Source organism: Haematobia irritans, chromosome 2 (assembly GCF_050003625.1).
Source record: "Haematobia irritans isolate KBUSLIRL chromosome 2, ASM5000362v1, whole genome shotgun sequence".
NCBI lineage: Eukaryota > Metazoa > Arthropoda > Insecta > Diptera > Muscidae > Haematobia > Haematobia irritans.
In genome coordinates this window covers 23,840,917-23,857,812 of record NC_134398.1, presented here as the reverse complement: position 1 = coordinate 23,857,812, position 16,896 = coordinate 23,840,917, and the positions used below count along the sequence as shown (strand labels likewise).

At 26.8% G+C, this 16,896-nt stretch overlaps 1 protein-coding gene across 1 annotated transcript in view; it reads left to right on the top strand.

Moving 5' to 3' along the window:
- The window catches only part of Lar (tyrosine-protein phosphatase Lar), a gene marked incomplete in the record, with an annotated part of 1,210,349 nt that overhangs the window by 738,434 nt on the left and 455,019 nt on the right, over positions 1-16,896 (top strand). The window contains 2 exon segments of the mRNA XM_075293564.1: positions 5,597-5,728; positions 6,460-6,621. Of these exon segments, the coding sequence (XP_075149679.1) occupies positions 5,597-5,728; positions 6,460-6,621 (294 nt within the window).

Sequence of the window (16,896 nt, the reverse complement as noted above, 5' to 3'; positions counted from 1 at the left end):
AAATACTTTTGCGATAATTTTCGGCGTTTGAGGATATAGTTTACTGAGATATATAATGTTTAAGACATTTGCAAATAGGTCGTTTTGATAGTTTTATGGTGCAATATATAGGTCATAGTATATTGAATGCCTTGGTAGCGAAAAACTCTGCTATTGGTCATGCTTTTGTTAATGGGTGCTAGTATCAACTGGATAGGATATACATAGTCACTTCCGCAATATCACTGATAAATTCGAAAAAGGTGGCACAAAAGGTCTCATTCGTAATACAACCTGTGGAAGCTGTTTTTTAAGAAAGTCACTTCAAAAAAAGTCACATTCTCCTCTCCGATAAATTGCTATCTTCTTAATGGAAAAAAAAAAGTCACGACAAAAAATTGTCAGCCATTTTGTAAGCAAACTTTACACAAATTTGTTTCACAAAAAAAAAATAGCCTTAGCACAGAAGCTTAAATAAAATTTTATTATACATAAATTTTCCAAAAGCTTGTATTTCCTTCGAGATCATTCACATAACTCATATGCTAAATGTGCATATGTGAAGTATTTATTTATCTTCTACCCCCCTCCACCACCCCTAACATATGCTACAAAAAATGCCAATTATTAAGTGTATCCCCAATTTATGCTATATGGTACGTGCTCTTTCTTTGAGAATATACCTTAACATACATTTATGAAAATCCTCAATTTATATTTTGCATTCAATTAAAGAATACCCTATATAGATTCTCACAAAGCAAAGGAAAAAAATACCCAAAAACAAATTTATATAGCGAATACAAATAAATAACAATAAATTCCACAAGAAAATCAACAAAAATGAAATCAATATACACGAAATATGATTGCAATCGAAGGAATGAAACCAAAGAAATACAAAGGAATCACTTATGTATATATCGCATACCCATACGCAACGATACAAAAAAAACCAAGTCAGAGACCCTTGAAACGAATGACCAAGAAAATGAAGCCAATACGAAATTGTAATTTTCAGAATTTGTCACGAATCAACAATTTATTCTCAGGCTATTGCAGTATTGAGGGGTTATCTTTGTCCTCGATAGGAAAACAAAACAACGCAGGGAAGTGAAAAACTTCAGGAAAAAAACGAAACAAAAACAGTTTGATCCCAAGTAACGGTGTTAAGTCCTTTCAAGTAATCTTACTTATATTCATACTATGGGAATACATGCATCCAATCAACCATGAAACGAACATCGCAACGACTTACCAATAACAATAGCCACTTCACCAATGGACTTAAGAAATAATCATCGTATCGAATAGAGAAAATATTTACAAAATCAATATATATATAGCAGTTTAAACAAAAGGAAAGCTTGTATCCGGGCCATGAGTAAGAGGTCAGCCGAATATGTTTTGGGGGAAATAATTTTGACAAAATCGTCTATAGAAATAAAATTTTTAAAAAAAATTTCTATAGAAATAAAATTTTTAAAAAGTTTTCTATAGAAATAAAATTTTGACAAAATTTTTTATAGAAATAAAATTTTGACAAACTTTTCTATAGAAATAAAATTTTTGCAATTTTTTCTATAGAAATAAAATTTTTAAAAAGTTTTCTATAGAAATAAAATTTTGAATACATTTTCTATAGAAATAAAATTTTGACAAAATTTTATATAGAAATAAAATTTTGACAAAATTTTCTATAGAAATAAAATTTTGACAAAATCTTCTATAGAAATAAAATTTTGACAAAATTTTCTATAGAAATAAAATTTTGACAAAATTTTCTATAGAAATAACATTTTGGGAAAATCTTCTATAGAAAAAAAAAATTTTGACAAATTTTCTATAGAAATAAAATTTTGCAAAAAAATTTTTATAGAAAGAAAATTTTGACAAAATTTTATATAGAAATAAAATTTTGAGAAATAACATTTTGGGAAAATCTTCTATAGACAAAATTTGACAAAATTTTCTCTAGAAATGAAATTTTGACAAAATTTTCTCTAGAAAGAAAATTTTGACAAATTTTTATATAGAAATAAAATTTTGCCAAAACTTTCTATAGAAATAAAATAAAAAAAATTTAGAAATATAATTTTGACAAAATTTTCTATAGAATATGAATAAAATTTTGAAAAAATTTTCAATAGAAATAAAATTTTGCAAAAATTTTCTATAGAAATAAAATTTTATTTCTATTCAAAATAGAAATAAAATTTGGAAAAAAATTTCTGTAGAACTAAAATTTTGCAAAAATTGTCTATAGAAATAAAATTTAAAAAAAAAATCTATAAAAATAAAATTTTGGCAAAATTTTCTATAAAATAGAATTTTGACAAAATTTTCTATAGAAATAAAATTTTTACAAAATTTTCTATAGAAATAAAATGTTGACACAATGGTCTCTAGAAATAAAATTTTTTATAGAAAAAAGTTTATAAATATATTTTTTTTTAAATTCAAAAATTTTCTATAGAAATAAAATTTTGACAAAATTTTCTATAGAAATAAAATTTTGAAAATTTTTTGTTTAGAAAAAAATTTTTTACAAAATATTCTATAGAAATAAAACATTTACAGAATTTTCTATAGAAATAAAATTTTTACAAAATTTTCTATAGAAATAAAATTTTGACAAAATTTTCTATAGAAATAAAATTTTGACAAACTTTTCTATAGAAATGAAATTTTGAAAAAAATTTCTATAGAAATAAAATTTTGACAAAATTTTCTATAGACATTTTTTATATAGAAATACATTTTTGACAAAATTTTCTATAGAATTAAAATTAAAAAAAAAAACAATTTTAGAAATATAATTTTGACAAAATTTTCTATAGAAGTAACGTTTTGACACAATTTTCTATATGAATAAAATTTTGAAAAAATTTTCAATAGAAATAAAATTTTCTGTAAAAATATAATTTTATTTCTATTCAAAATAGAAATAAAATTTGGACAAAATTTTCTATAGAAATAAAATTTGTTAAAAAATTTCTATAAAAATAAAATTTTGGCAAAATTTTCTATAAAATAGCATTTTGACAAAATTTTCTATAGAAATAAAATTTTTACAAAATTTTCTATAGAAATAAAATTTTGACACAATGGTCTCTAGAAATACAATTTTCTATAGAAAAAAGTTTATAAATATATATATTTTTTTAAATTCTACAGAAATAAAATTTTTAAAAATTTCTTCTAGAAATAAAATTTTTACAAAATAAAATTTTGATAAAATTTTCTATAGAAATAAAATTTTGCAAAAATTTTATATAGTAATAAAATTAAAAAAAAAAACTTTCTATAGAAATAAAATTTTAACAACATTATCTATAAAAATAAAATTTTGACAAAATTTTCTATAGAAATAAAATTTTGCAAAAAGTTTCTATAGAAATTAAATTTCGATAATATTTTCTATAGAAACAAAATTTTGACAAAAAGTTGCTATAGAAATAAAATTTCGAAAAAAAATTTTTTAAAGAAATAAAATTTTGCAAAAATTTTCTATAGAAATAAAATTTTGACAAAATTTTCTATAGAAATAAAATTTTTACAGAAGAAAATTTTGAAAAAAATTTTAAAAGTAAAATGTTGACAAAATTTTCTATAGAAATAAAATTTTGACAAAATTTTCTATAGAAATAAAATTTTGAAAAAAATTTTAAAAGTAAAATGTTGACAAAATTTTCTATAGAAATAAAATTTTGACAAAATTTTCTATAGAAATAAAATTTTGACAAAATTTTCTATAGAAATAAAATTTTGACAAAATTTTCTATAGAAATAAAATTTTGAAAAAATTTTCTTTAGAAATAAAATTTTGACAAAATTTTCTATAGAAAAAAAAAAAATTTGACAAAGTTGTCTATAGAAATAAAATTTTGGGAAAATAGAACTAAAATTAAAAAATTAAATTTTGACAAAATTTTCTATAGAACTAACATTTTGACACAATTTTCTATATGAATAAAATTTTGACAAAGTTTTCAATAGAAATAAAATTTTGCAAAAATTTTATATAGAAATAAAATTTTATTTCTATTCAAAATAGAATTAAAGTTTGGGCAACATTTTCTATAGATCTAAAATTTTGTAAAAATTGTATATAGAAATAAAATTAAAACAAAACTTTCTAAGAAATAAAATTTGGACAAAATTTTTTTGTAGAACTAAAATTTTGACAACATTTTCTATAAAAATAAAATTTTGACAAAATTTTCTATAGAAATAATATTTTGGCAAACTTTTCTATAGAAATAAAATTTTGACAAAATTTTCTATAAAAATAAAAATTTTCTATAAAAAAATCTATAGAAATAAAATTTTGGGAAAATTTTCTAAAGAAATAAAATTTTGACAAAATTTTCTATCGAAATAAAATTAAAAAAAAAAACTTTCTATAGAAATAAAATTGTGGCAAAATTTTCTATAGAAATAAAATTTTGACAAAATTTTCTATGGAAATAAAATTAAAAAAAAAACGTTCTATAGAAATAAAATTTTAAATTTTAGTTTTATAGAAATAATTTTTGTTAAATTTTTTCTATAGAAGTAAAATTTTTAAAAAATCAATTTTTGAAAAAAAAAATTTGAAAATAATTTCTATAGAAATAAAATTTGACAAAATTTTCTATAGAAATAAAATTTTTGGTTTGGTAGTTTTTTTTTGGTAACAACGAGTGACAACTGCAATTTTTTCTATAGAAATAAAATTTTGACAAAATTTTCTATAAAAATAAAATTTTGACAAAGTTTTCTATAGAAATCAAATTTTGACAAAATTTTCTATAGAAATAAAATTTGGAAAAAATTTTCTATAGAAATAAAATTTTGACAAAATTGTCTATAGAAATAAAATTTTGACAAAATTTTCTGTAGAAATATAATTTTGACAACGTTTTCTATAGAAATAAAATTTTGACAAAATTTTCTATAGAAATAAACTTTTGACAAAATTTTCTATAGAAATAAACTTTTGACAAAATTTTCTATAGAAATAAACTTTTGACAAAATTTTCTATAGAAATAAACTTTTGACAAAATTTTCTATAGAAATAAAATTTTTGGTTTGGTAGTAGATATTGGATAAATACCAAAAAATATCTCGTTTTTAATTATAATTTTGTGTATTATATAAATTTTTGTTCGTACCAATTTACAATTTCCCTCCCATACAGAAAACCGAACCTTACTAATCGGTTGACCTTTTCTACAATTATTGTGAGAATGTAACCAACTCTACGACCAACAAGGACCAAATTCTTAACTGCCAACTAAAAAATATGGTTTCTGTTTTTACAACAGTTCGCATGCATCCACCACGTGCCATCGAACGCAAAAGGATTAAAAACAAACAATGTTCACATCGTTCTTGTTTGATGTGTATACATTTTTTGTTCTTATTTAATTTTCTCTTTGGTTTTCTTTTCACAATCCCTTTACGTTACCTGTGTTCTGATATACAAAAGGTTTCTGCTTGTTTTTAATATTTTTTTTTTCGTTTTTTTTTTTAAGATTTCTTTTCAATTGTCGATCGTCTTTGTGAGAAATGCATCATATTAATTGAATTGCTTTTGTTTCTTTTTTTTGCGCATCTGCGTGTATTTTACAGATCCACCGGAAATCATCAAGAAACCTCAAAACCAGGGCGTTAGAGTGGGAGGAGTAGCAACATTTTATTGTGCGGCCAGAGGTGATCCACCACCCTCTATAGTGTGGAGAAAAAATGGCAAGAAAGTCTCAGGTGAGTTTAAATAAAGCAACCAACCAAAAGCACTGCTTATACAATCTCTCATATGAGTATAATAAAATTAATTAATTTGTAATGTAAAAGCTTAACAGCAGAAATTTCAATGGGAAAAATGTACACAGAAAATGTATTGTCTTAATAACAAAAATTTTAAATATAAATGTTAGGAAAAAATTTAAAGTTTTTTTTTATATATACTTTATATAATTCATTAGTCTGTTGAAGCTTAAAGAATCTTGTACAATAGTATAGGAAAAATGTAAATTTTGGGCATTTTCTCATTTTTTGGGTGTACTATTTTTCTTTTATTCTTAAAAAAAGAAAAAACAAATTATGGCATTTAAACAGCAAATTTTGTGCATGTTCTCATTTTGTGGGTGTATTTTTTTTCTTTTATCCTTTAAAAAAAAATTTTTTTGGCCTTTAAAATACCCACGAGCTTTTGTGTCCAAAATTCCATGTCTTTAATTCCTTTAGTTGTGAAACTAAAACCAATATTGGTTTTGTCCCATCCGATGTTAATATTTAATAATCCAATAAATTGTTGTGTGTGAATTCAAATAATAAAAATGATTTGTAGCCCTCCATGGACGATTGGACACACACACGTGACCCATGGCCCTTATAGCCACCATATATGTTTATAGATGTCATGGACATATTGTTTTGTCCCATATAGTAAACTAACTTGTATTTTCTCCCTTGTCTCATGTTTTTATTCCCAGGAACCCAATCACGTTACACGGTGCTGGAACAACCGGGCGGTGTTTCAATATTACGCATTGAGCCTGTACGTTCTGGACGTGATGATGCCCCCTACGAGTGCGTAGCCGAGAATGGTGTTGGTGATGCTGTATCAGCAGATGCTACATTAACAGTATATGAAGGTAAGTGTTTTAGTTTTACTAAACAAACAACACAAAACAAAAAAGTTGAGGCGAAAAAAACAACCCAGCTTTGAATCTAGGGGTTTCAAGGACCCCTTTTACCTCTGCATTTGTGGTATGGCCAAATGCATTTAGCATTTATTTTTGTTTAACCAACATCAATCTTAACCTTAACCATCCTTGGTACTCGAAAACAGGATAAAGTTTTTATTTAATTAAATTTTATCAAAATATTTAGTAAACTCTGCCGACGCAGCATCCTTCAGTAGAATAAATCCTTGATAAACTACTGGAAAAAAATCCCATGCCAGTGAAAATACTATATTTTGAACTTTTTTATGAAAACGAACAGCTTCGTTTTTGAGGAAAATGTTCTTCTGTGTGTGTGTGTGTGTTTTTTTTTGTTAAGTAGCTGCGGCAACAACAAAGTTTTCAGCTCTTAACTTTTTAAATAAACATTTATTCTATGGTAGAAAGTCGATTCATGCACACACGCATGCACCTACATATACCACAAACAAAAAAAAGCAAAAATGTTCCCCAAGTGGTATTGAGTTTCAGAATGTGTGTGCGAGTGTGTATTAATTTTTTGTTGTTGTTTTTTGTTTTGACTTTCCCCAAAAAAACACACACACACACACACATGAGTGATAGTACCGTGTATAGGTCGGCGAGTAAGTAAAAACTGTGTTGTGGCAACACTTGATTTTGCTTTATTGATCTCTTTAACTCTTGAATTTGTAAACTAAAAACTTCACACACCCACACGTACTCTCTCCAGCTATTGAATTAAAAGCACTCATCCATATACCAAAACTAACACCCAAACATACATACATCTGATTTTACATAGTAGAACCGAAACTCTACACAAAGCCATAAACTTTCACAACGTTAGTTTTTTTCTCCTATTTTTCTCTCATTCTAACCCATCCATTCATTGACATTTTGATTAAGAGCACCACTGTGTATGTAAGCAAGCAAACGACAAAGTTTTGACCCCAAAAGCCTAATCAACCTATAGTGCGATTTAAGTAAAAAAAAAAAAAAAATTAACAACAAAAATCAATGACTCTCCAAAAGGTTTACCGAAATGAAACTGCAATGCAAGTTCATTTGTATATCAAAGTGGTTTTGTTGTTAAACATTTCGATTAGATCAAAAATATTTTAAATTCGTAGTAAAAATTGAAATTTTTTAGCAATATTTGATTGTCGGGAAATTGTTTTGAAATATTAATGACGACATGAAGGAGTACTTTTGCTTTTTTATTTGTTTAGAAATTAAAATTTCTAGTATTTGTTTTTAAAAATTCTCAGAAATAACATAAAATTTTAGAGTCACTTTAGATTTACTCGAATTTGCTACCCTTGGCATGCATTATGGTATTCAAACGGTAGACAATGTCATTTCACGCTGCATGAAAATAGCTCTGCAGTACTTTGGCCCAAAAACAACCAAAAAACTACAAAACAAAAATAATTTATTGTGCAAAATATTATTTCTATAGAAAATATTGTCAAAATTTTATTTCTATAGGAAATTTTGTCAACATTTTATTTCAATAGAAAATGTCAAAAATTTTATTTCTATAGAAAAATTTTGTAAAAATTTTATTTCTATAGAAAAATTTTGTAAAAATTTTATTTCTATAAGAAATTGTATCAAAATTTTATTTCTATAGAAAATTTTGTCAACGTTTTATTTCTATAGGAAATTTTATCAAAATTTTATTTCTGCATTGTTGTTGTTTTTTATTTCAGCTTAAAACCATACATTGACTAAACTACAATTGTAGCTTAACCAACAGAGGAAAAGAATGTTTGTCAAATTTATTTGGGCAAAGCCCTATAGACTGCAAGATGGTTGGATGGACGCACGTTTCGGAATTACCACATTCCTCATCAGCATCCTCTACTTGCAGCAAAACTATCAACCAATTATCAGAATAAATTCAGGCAGTTTATTAAACCCAACAAAAACCACACTTGAACCCTCCGAAAAAAGGTTTTACATTGATAGCCGGCTTATGCCGAAATAAATTCGAAACAAACATATCTCTTTTCCATGCCACCGTCAAATCATCGATTTGAATTCACATGGCTGGGTTTATTTTGAGCGTGCCTCCTCTTCTTTTTCCATTTGTTTTGTTTTGTTATTGTTGGTTTTGTTCTTTAAGCATTGTTGTTGTTTTTTATTTCAGCTTAAAACCATACATTGACTAAACTACAATTGTAGCTTAACCAACAGAGGAAAAGAATGTTTGTCAAATTTATTTGGGCAAAGCCCTATAGACTGCAAGATGGTTGGATGGACGCACGTTTCGGAATTACCACATTCCTCATCAGCATCCTCTACTTGCAGCAAAACTATCAACCAATTATCAGAATAAATTCAGGCAGTTTATTAAACCCAACAAAAACCACACTTGAACCCTCCCATCTTGCAGTCTATAGGGCTTTGCCCAAATAAATTTGACAAACATTCTTTTCCTCTGTTGGTTAAGCTACAATTGTAGTTTAGTCAATGTATGGTTTTAAGCTGAAATAAAAAACAACAACAATGCTTAAAGAACAAAACCAACAATAACAAAACAAAACAAATGGAAAAAGAAGAGGAGGCACGCTCAAAATAAACCCAGCCATGTGAATTCAAATCGATGATTTGACGGTGGCATGGAAAAGAGATATGTTTGTTTCGAATTTATTTCGGCATAAGCCGGCTATCAATGTAAAACCTTTTTTCGGAGGGTTCAAGTGTGGTTTTTGTTGGGTTTAATAAACTGCCTGAATTTATTCTGATAATTGGTTGATAGTTTTGCTGCAAGTAGAGGATGCTGATGAGGAATGTGGTAATTCCGAAACGTGCGTCCATCCAACCATCTTGCAGTCTATAGGGCTTTGCCCAAATAAATTTGACAAACATTCTTTTCCTCTGTTGGTTAAGCTACAATTGTAGTTTAGTCAATGTATGGTTTTAAGCTGAAATAAAAAACATCAACAATGCTTAAAGAACAAAACCAACAATAACAAAACAAAACAAATGGAAAAAGAAGAGGAGGCACGCTCAAAATAAACCCAGCCATGTGAATTCAAATCGATGATTTGACGGTGGCATGGAAAAGAGATATGTTTGTTTCGAATTTATTTCGGCATAAGCCGGCTATCAATGTAAAACCTTTTTTCGGAGGGTTCAAGTGTGGTTTTTGTTGGGTTTAATAAACTGCCTGAATTTATTCTGATAATTGGTTGATAGTTTTGCTGCAAGTAGAGGATGCTGATGAGGAATGTGGTAATTCCGAAACGTGCGTCCATCCAACCATCTTGCAGTCTATAGGGCTTTGCCCAAATAAATTTGACAAACATTCTTTTCCTCTGTTGGTTAAGCTACAATTGTAGTTTAGTCAATGTATGGTTTTAAGCTGAAATAAAAAACAACAACAATGCTTAAAGAACAAAACCAACAATAACAAAACAAAACAAATGGAAAAAGAAGAGGAGGCACGCTCAAAATAAACCCAGCCATGTGAATTCAAATCGATGATTTGACGGTGGCATGGAAAAGAGATATGTTTGTTTCGAATTTATTTCGGCATAAGCCGGCTATCAATGTAAAACCTTTTTTCGGAGGGTTCAAGTGTGGTTTTTGTTGGGTTTAATAAACTGCCTGAATTTATTCTGATAATTGGTTGATAGTTTTGCTGCAAGTAGAGGATGCTGATGAGGAATGTGGTAATTCCGAAACGTGCGTCCATCCAACCATCTTGCAGTCTATAGGGCTTTGCCCAAATAAATTTGACAAACATTCTTTTCCTCTGTTGGTTAAGCTACAATTGTAGTTTAGTCAATGTATGGTTTTAAGCTGAAATAAAAAACAACAACAATGCTTAAAGAACAAAACCAACAATAACAAAACAAAACAAATGGAAAAAGAAGAGGAGGCACGCTCAAAATAAACCCAGCCATGTGAATTCAAATCGATGATTTGACGGTGGCATGGAAAAGAGATATGTTTGTTTCGAATTTATTTCGGCATAAGCCGGCTATCAATGTAAAACCTTTTTTCGGAGGGTTCAAGTGTGGTTTTTGTTGGGTTTAATAAACTGCCTGAATTTATTCTGATAATTGGTTGATAGTTTTGCTACAAGTAGAGGATGCTGATGAGGAATGTGGTAATTCCGAAACGTGCGTCCATCCAACCATCTTGCAGTCTATAGGGCTTTGCCCAAATAAATTTGACAAACATTCTTTTCCTCTGTTGGTTAAGCTACAATTGTAGTTTAGTCAATGTATGGTTTTAAGCTGAAATAAAAAACAACAACAATGCTTAAAGAACAAAACCAACAATAACAAAACAAAACAAAATTTTATTTCTATAGAAAATTTTGTCAAAATTTTATTTCTATAGGAAATTTTGTCAACATTTTATTTCTATAGAAAATTTTGTCCAAATTTTATTTTTATAGGAAATTTTGTCAACATTTTATTTCTATAGAAAATTTAATCAAAATTTTATTTCTATAGAAAATTTTGTCAAAATTTTATTTCTATCGAAAATTTTGTCAAAATTTTATTTCTATAGAAAATTTTTTCACAATTTTATTTTTATAGAAAATTTTTTCAAAAATTAATTTTTATAGAAAATTTTGTAAAAATTTTATTTCTATAAAAATTTTTTTCGAAATTTTATTTCCATAGAAGAACTTTGCCAAAACTTTATTTCTATATAAAATTTTGTCAAAATTTTATTTCTAAAGAAAAATCTTGTCAAAATTTTATTTCTATAGAAAATGTTGTTAAAATTTTATTTCTATAGAAATTTTTTTCAACATTTTATTTCTATAGAAAATTTTCTCTAAATTTTATTTCTATGGGAAATTTTGTCAAAATTTTACTTCTATAGCAAAATTTGTTAAAATTTTATTTCTATAGAAAATGTTGTCAAAATTTTATATCTATAGAAAATTTTGTCAAAATTTTATTTCTATAAAAAATTTTTTCAAAATTTTATTTCCATAGAAAAATTTTGTGAAAATTTTATTTCTATAGAATTTTTTTTCAAAATTTTATTTCTATAGAAAATATAAAATTTTATTTCTAAAGAAAAATTTTGTCAAAATTTTATTTCTATAGTAAATTTTGTCAAAATTTTATTTCTATAGTAAATTTTGTCAAAATTTTATTTCTAAAGAAAATTTTGTCAAAATTTTATTTTTATTGCAATTTTTTTTTAAAAAATTTATTTCTATAGAAAATTTTGTCAAAATTTTATATCTATAGAAAATTTTGTTAAAATTTTATTTCTATAGAAAATTTTGTCAAAACTTTATTTCTAAAGAAAAATTTTGTCAAAATTTTATTTCTTTAGAAAATTTTGTCAAAATTTTATTACTATAGAAAATTTTGTCAAAATTTTATTTCTATAGAAAATTTTGTCAAAATTTTATTTCTATAGAAAATTTCAAAATTTTATTTCTATAGAAAATTTTTTCAAAATTTTATTTCCATAGAAAAATTTTGTGAAAATTTTATTTCTATAGAAAATGTTTTCAAAATTTTATTTCTAAAGAAAAATTTTGTCAAAATTTTATTTCTAAAGAAAAATTTTGTCAAAATTTTATTTCTAAAGAAAAATATTGTCAAAATTTTATTTCTATAGAAAATTTTGTCAAAATATTATTTCTATAGAAAAATTTTGTCAAAATTTTATTTCTATAGAAAATGTAAAATTTTATTTCTATAGAAAATTTTTTCAAAATTTTATTTCTATAAAAAAATTTGTTCAAAATTTATTTCTATAGAAAATTTGGACGAAATTTTATTTCTATAGAAAATTTTGTCAAATTTCTATAGAAAAATGGAATGGACAAAATTCTATTCCTTTAGAAAATGTTATCAACATTTTATTTCTATAGAAAATTTTTTCAAAATTTTATTTCTATACAAAAATTTGTCAAAATTTTATTTCTATAGAAAATGTTGTCAAAATTTTATATCTATAGAAAATTTTGTCAAAATTTTATTTCTATACAAAAATTTGTCAAAATTTTATTTCTATAGAACATTTAATCAAAATTTTAGTTCTATAAAATTTTATTTATATAGAAAGTTTTTCCAAAATGTTGTCAAAATTTTATTTCTATAGAATTTTTTTTTTCAAATTTATGGAAGATTAGATTAGGTTTGGTGGCAGCTCGATGTATCAGGCTTACTTAGACTATTCAGTCCATTGTGATACCACATTGGTGATCTTCTCTCTTATCACTGAGGGCTGCCCGATTCCATGTTAATCTCAATGACAAGGGACCTTCTTTTTATAGCCGAGTCCGAACGGCGTTCCACGTTGCAGTGAAACCACTTAAAGAAACTTTGAAACCCTCAGAAATGTCACCAGCATTACTGAGGTGGGATAATCCACCGCTGAAAAACTTTTTGGTGTTCGGTCGAAGCAGGAATCGAACCCACGACCTTTTGTATGCAAGGCGGGCATGCTAACCATTACACAACGGTGGCCACCATTTCTATAGAAAATTTTGTCCAAGTTTTATTCTATAGAAATTTTTTTCAAAATTTTATTTTTATAGAATATTTATTAAAATTTTATTTCTATATAAAATTCTTTTGCAAAACTTTATTTCTATAGAAAATTTAATCAAAATTTTAGTTCTATAGAAAATTTGGACAAAATTTTATTTCTATAGAAAATTTTGTCAAAATTTCATTTCTATAGAAAATTTTGTCAAAATTTCATTTCTATAGAAAATTTTGTCAAAATTGTATTTCTATAGAATATTTCTTAAAGATTTTATTTCTATAGAAAATTTTGTCAAAATTTTATTTCTATGGAAGATTAGGTTAGGTTAGGTGGCAGCCCGATGTATCAGTTTCACTTAGACTATTCAGTCCATTGTGAACCACATTGGTGAACTTCTCTCTTATCACTAAGGGCTGCCCGATTCCATGTTAATCTCAATGACAAGGGACCTCCTTTTTATAGCCGAGTGCGAACGGCGTTCCACATTGCAGTGAAATCACTTAGAGAAGTTTTGAAACCCTCGGAAATGTCACCAGCATTACTGAGGGGAAATAATCCACCGCTGACAAACTTTTTGGTGTTCGGTCGAAGCAGGAATCGAACCCTTGCATGGTAAGCGTGCAAGGCGGACATGCTAACCATTGCACCACGGTGGCCCCCATTTCTATAGAAATTTTTCAATTTTTTTTATTGAATATTTATTAAAATTTTATTTCTATATAATTTTTTTTTCAAAATTTTAGTTCTATATAACATTTTTTTAAAATTATATTTCTATAGAAAATTTTGTCAAAATTTTATTTCTATAGAAAATTTTATCAAAATTTTGTCTAAATTTTATTCTATAAAAAATTTTGTAAAAATTTTATTTTTTAAAGAAAATTTTGTCAAATTTTGTTTTTAAAGAAAATTTTTTCAAGGTTTTATTTCTATTGTGATTTCTTTTTGTCAAAATGTTGTCAAAATGTTATTTCTATATTTCAAAATTTCATTTCTATAGTAAATTTTGTCAAAATTTCATTTCTATAGAAAATTTAGGCAAAATATTTTTTCTATAGAAAATGTTGTCAATATTTTATTTCTTTATTTCAAAATTTCATTGCTATAGTAAATTTTGTCAAAATTTCAGTTCTATAGAAAATTGTTTCAAAATTTTATTTCTGTAGAAAATTTGTAAAGTACCTCCATTTTTGGTAGAATTCTACCAATTGAGGCTACCGTGCTACAGATCCCTACATTTTGGTAGCCATCGTGCATTAGAAATGAAGTGAGAAATCGCATTTTTAAGGCATTCTTGGTGACGTGTGCTGAGTGCGTTTCTTCTAAGTTCCAATGGAACGACCCTGGTCTGCGGCCGAAATATGTGTCTGGCCAGGGTGTTAATCCTTACATTTTGGTGATAATACTCGATATTTATTTAGAGCCCTACAACGATGATTACAAGTAGAAACGAACCACCGCACAGTGCTTCGAAAGCTGCAAAAATCTTATATAGCAATTAAATTGTGATTTAAAATATTGTAGTTTTTTTTTGTATTAATTTTATATGTTTATTATTATTTTCTTTAATGGCTGTAGATGAATGTAATGAAAAATACCTTAAAGTATTCAAATCAAGAGATGGCTGTGTTGATGCCGTATTGACTTACCTTATAACGAACATTATTCTTGGGTCCAAGGGGAATATCTGTAACTTTGTCTTACTATTACAAGACATATTTTTCAAAGGAGAAACCCAATGTTATTATTTCTTTAAATATTGCAAATATTTAGGAAATATTTGTACCATTTATGCTATGAATGGTTTTTTTGTGAACTAGGGCTGTGTTGATGCCGTATTGACTTACCTTATAACGAACATTATTCTTGGGTCTAACTATTTGTCTCACTATTACAAGACATATTATTCAAAGGAGAAGCCCAATGTTATTATTTCTTTAAAAATTGCAAATACTTAGGAAATATTGGTACCATTTATGCTATGAATGTTTTTTTTTTTTTTTTGTGAACTATTTCCTAAAAAACCTCAAAGATATTTCTCATTACTCTTTCATTTCGGTATAGCCAGATCGCCATTATTTTTGCCAATTAACATTTCGCCAAAACGTCTTTTAAATTTCTATTCCATTAATTTCGCCCTTTGATATTTAATAATGGTATAAAACATTATTGTTTCCTTTGTACTTTCAAAAACAATAAAAAAAAGTAATTTAACATCTATGCATTGCAGAGTGTTGTATGTACATTCAAGCGGTCCCTTTAATAAACTTTGCATACATTTATGGGTCTAGCGGCTTTTCCGGCTGCCATAATAACTCAAACATCAGAGGTTGCTGGCATGTGGTCCATTTTGCCGGTGTATTTAGTTTAAAAATAAAACGAAACATAAATGTAATAATAAAACTAAAAGCCATTGCATATTTATAGGCTTTCACACTCTCAAACAGTTTTTACCTACCCATTCTGGCAATCTCCTTCTACGTTTTCACGCCCGCTTCACATAGACATGGTCAATCGAACATAGAGCCAAAAGCCCTATGAAACCATTTTTATATTCCGGGCGCGCGCATACACGCACTAACGGCACTTTACTTCATTTTATAGCACACGAACTTCAAACTATATTGCGGCTTTATTTGGCTTTGGGAATTTTCAATGGGAAAAAGAGCATCATGTGTATGTTTGAAAACTCGTTTGCTGTTGTTGTACTTTTTCATTTCCACTCACTCTCATATTTTCATTGTCTCCTAGCCATAGAGTTCATATATAGGAAGGATACCCGATGCCGTGGTCATGGCTTTATACAATTTACAGTTTACACTTCGGCCCTCTCCACCTCGGTTGGTTCTTTCAAATGTTTCCTCTTAACTTACCAAACAAAAATCCCATATGCCAGCTGCCTTTTAATTTGCGTTACACTACAATTTATGTTATTAATACACTCAGTTTCGCATATTTGGGCAATGTTCAACAGACCAACAGGCTCTTCATTGTCCTCCGAGTATATTGTGTAAGTATGCTTGGCATGAGTAGGAGTATTTTCAAAACATGTGTATGAAAAGGACTTTGCCCTGCCCCAGAGTGTTGCTCGAGTTGAAAATGGTATTTCTATGCGAGGATTGTTTTTTTTTTTTGTGTTTAGTTCTAACAACGATGTTAGATTTTCCTGAGAACGAAAACAGCAGTATAGTTTCGTTTGTATGAATCATATTGGCTGGCATACGGCTGGTTTGATACTAACCCTTGACCATAATTTTGAAAATGGAACTGTTCATATGGGTTTTGTTATTTTCTCCACGGAATAAACCAATGCATTTATAATTGAAGTATGCAGCTTATATATAGTATATTCTCAACGAATGTTTTCATTTGCTGGTTACTTGAAAATTGAAGATATTGGCCCATCAGTCAACTGATTAAGTATCCATTCATCGTTTTTAGGATATGAATTTGAGATGAGAATTAAAAAAAATGAATAAAAATTGGCTTCTTAGTTTTTTTGGTTTTAATAAAATTATATTTTATGTATTTTATGATAAAAACAAACGAAAAACAATGAATGAACAAATGGACAATTTTTTGTGTTTACCTCACTTTTACGAAGAATTCATTTGGTGCGTCCAATAACTCCGATATTTAACAGGTTGGCTGATAAGTCCCCGTTCTAACAAAGAAAAACACATTTTTTTTGTCAAAATTCGTTTTTATTATTCAACAAAGTTACCTTCAAGAGCGATACAA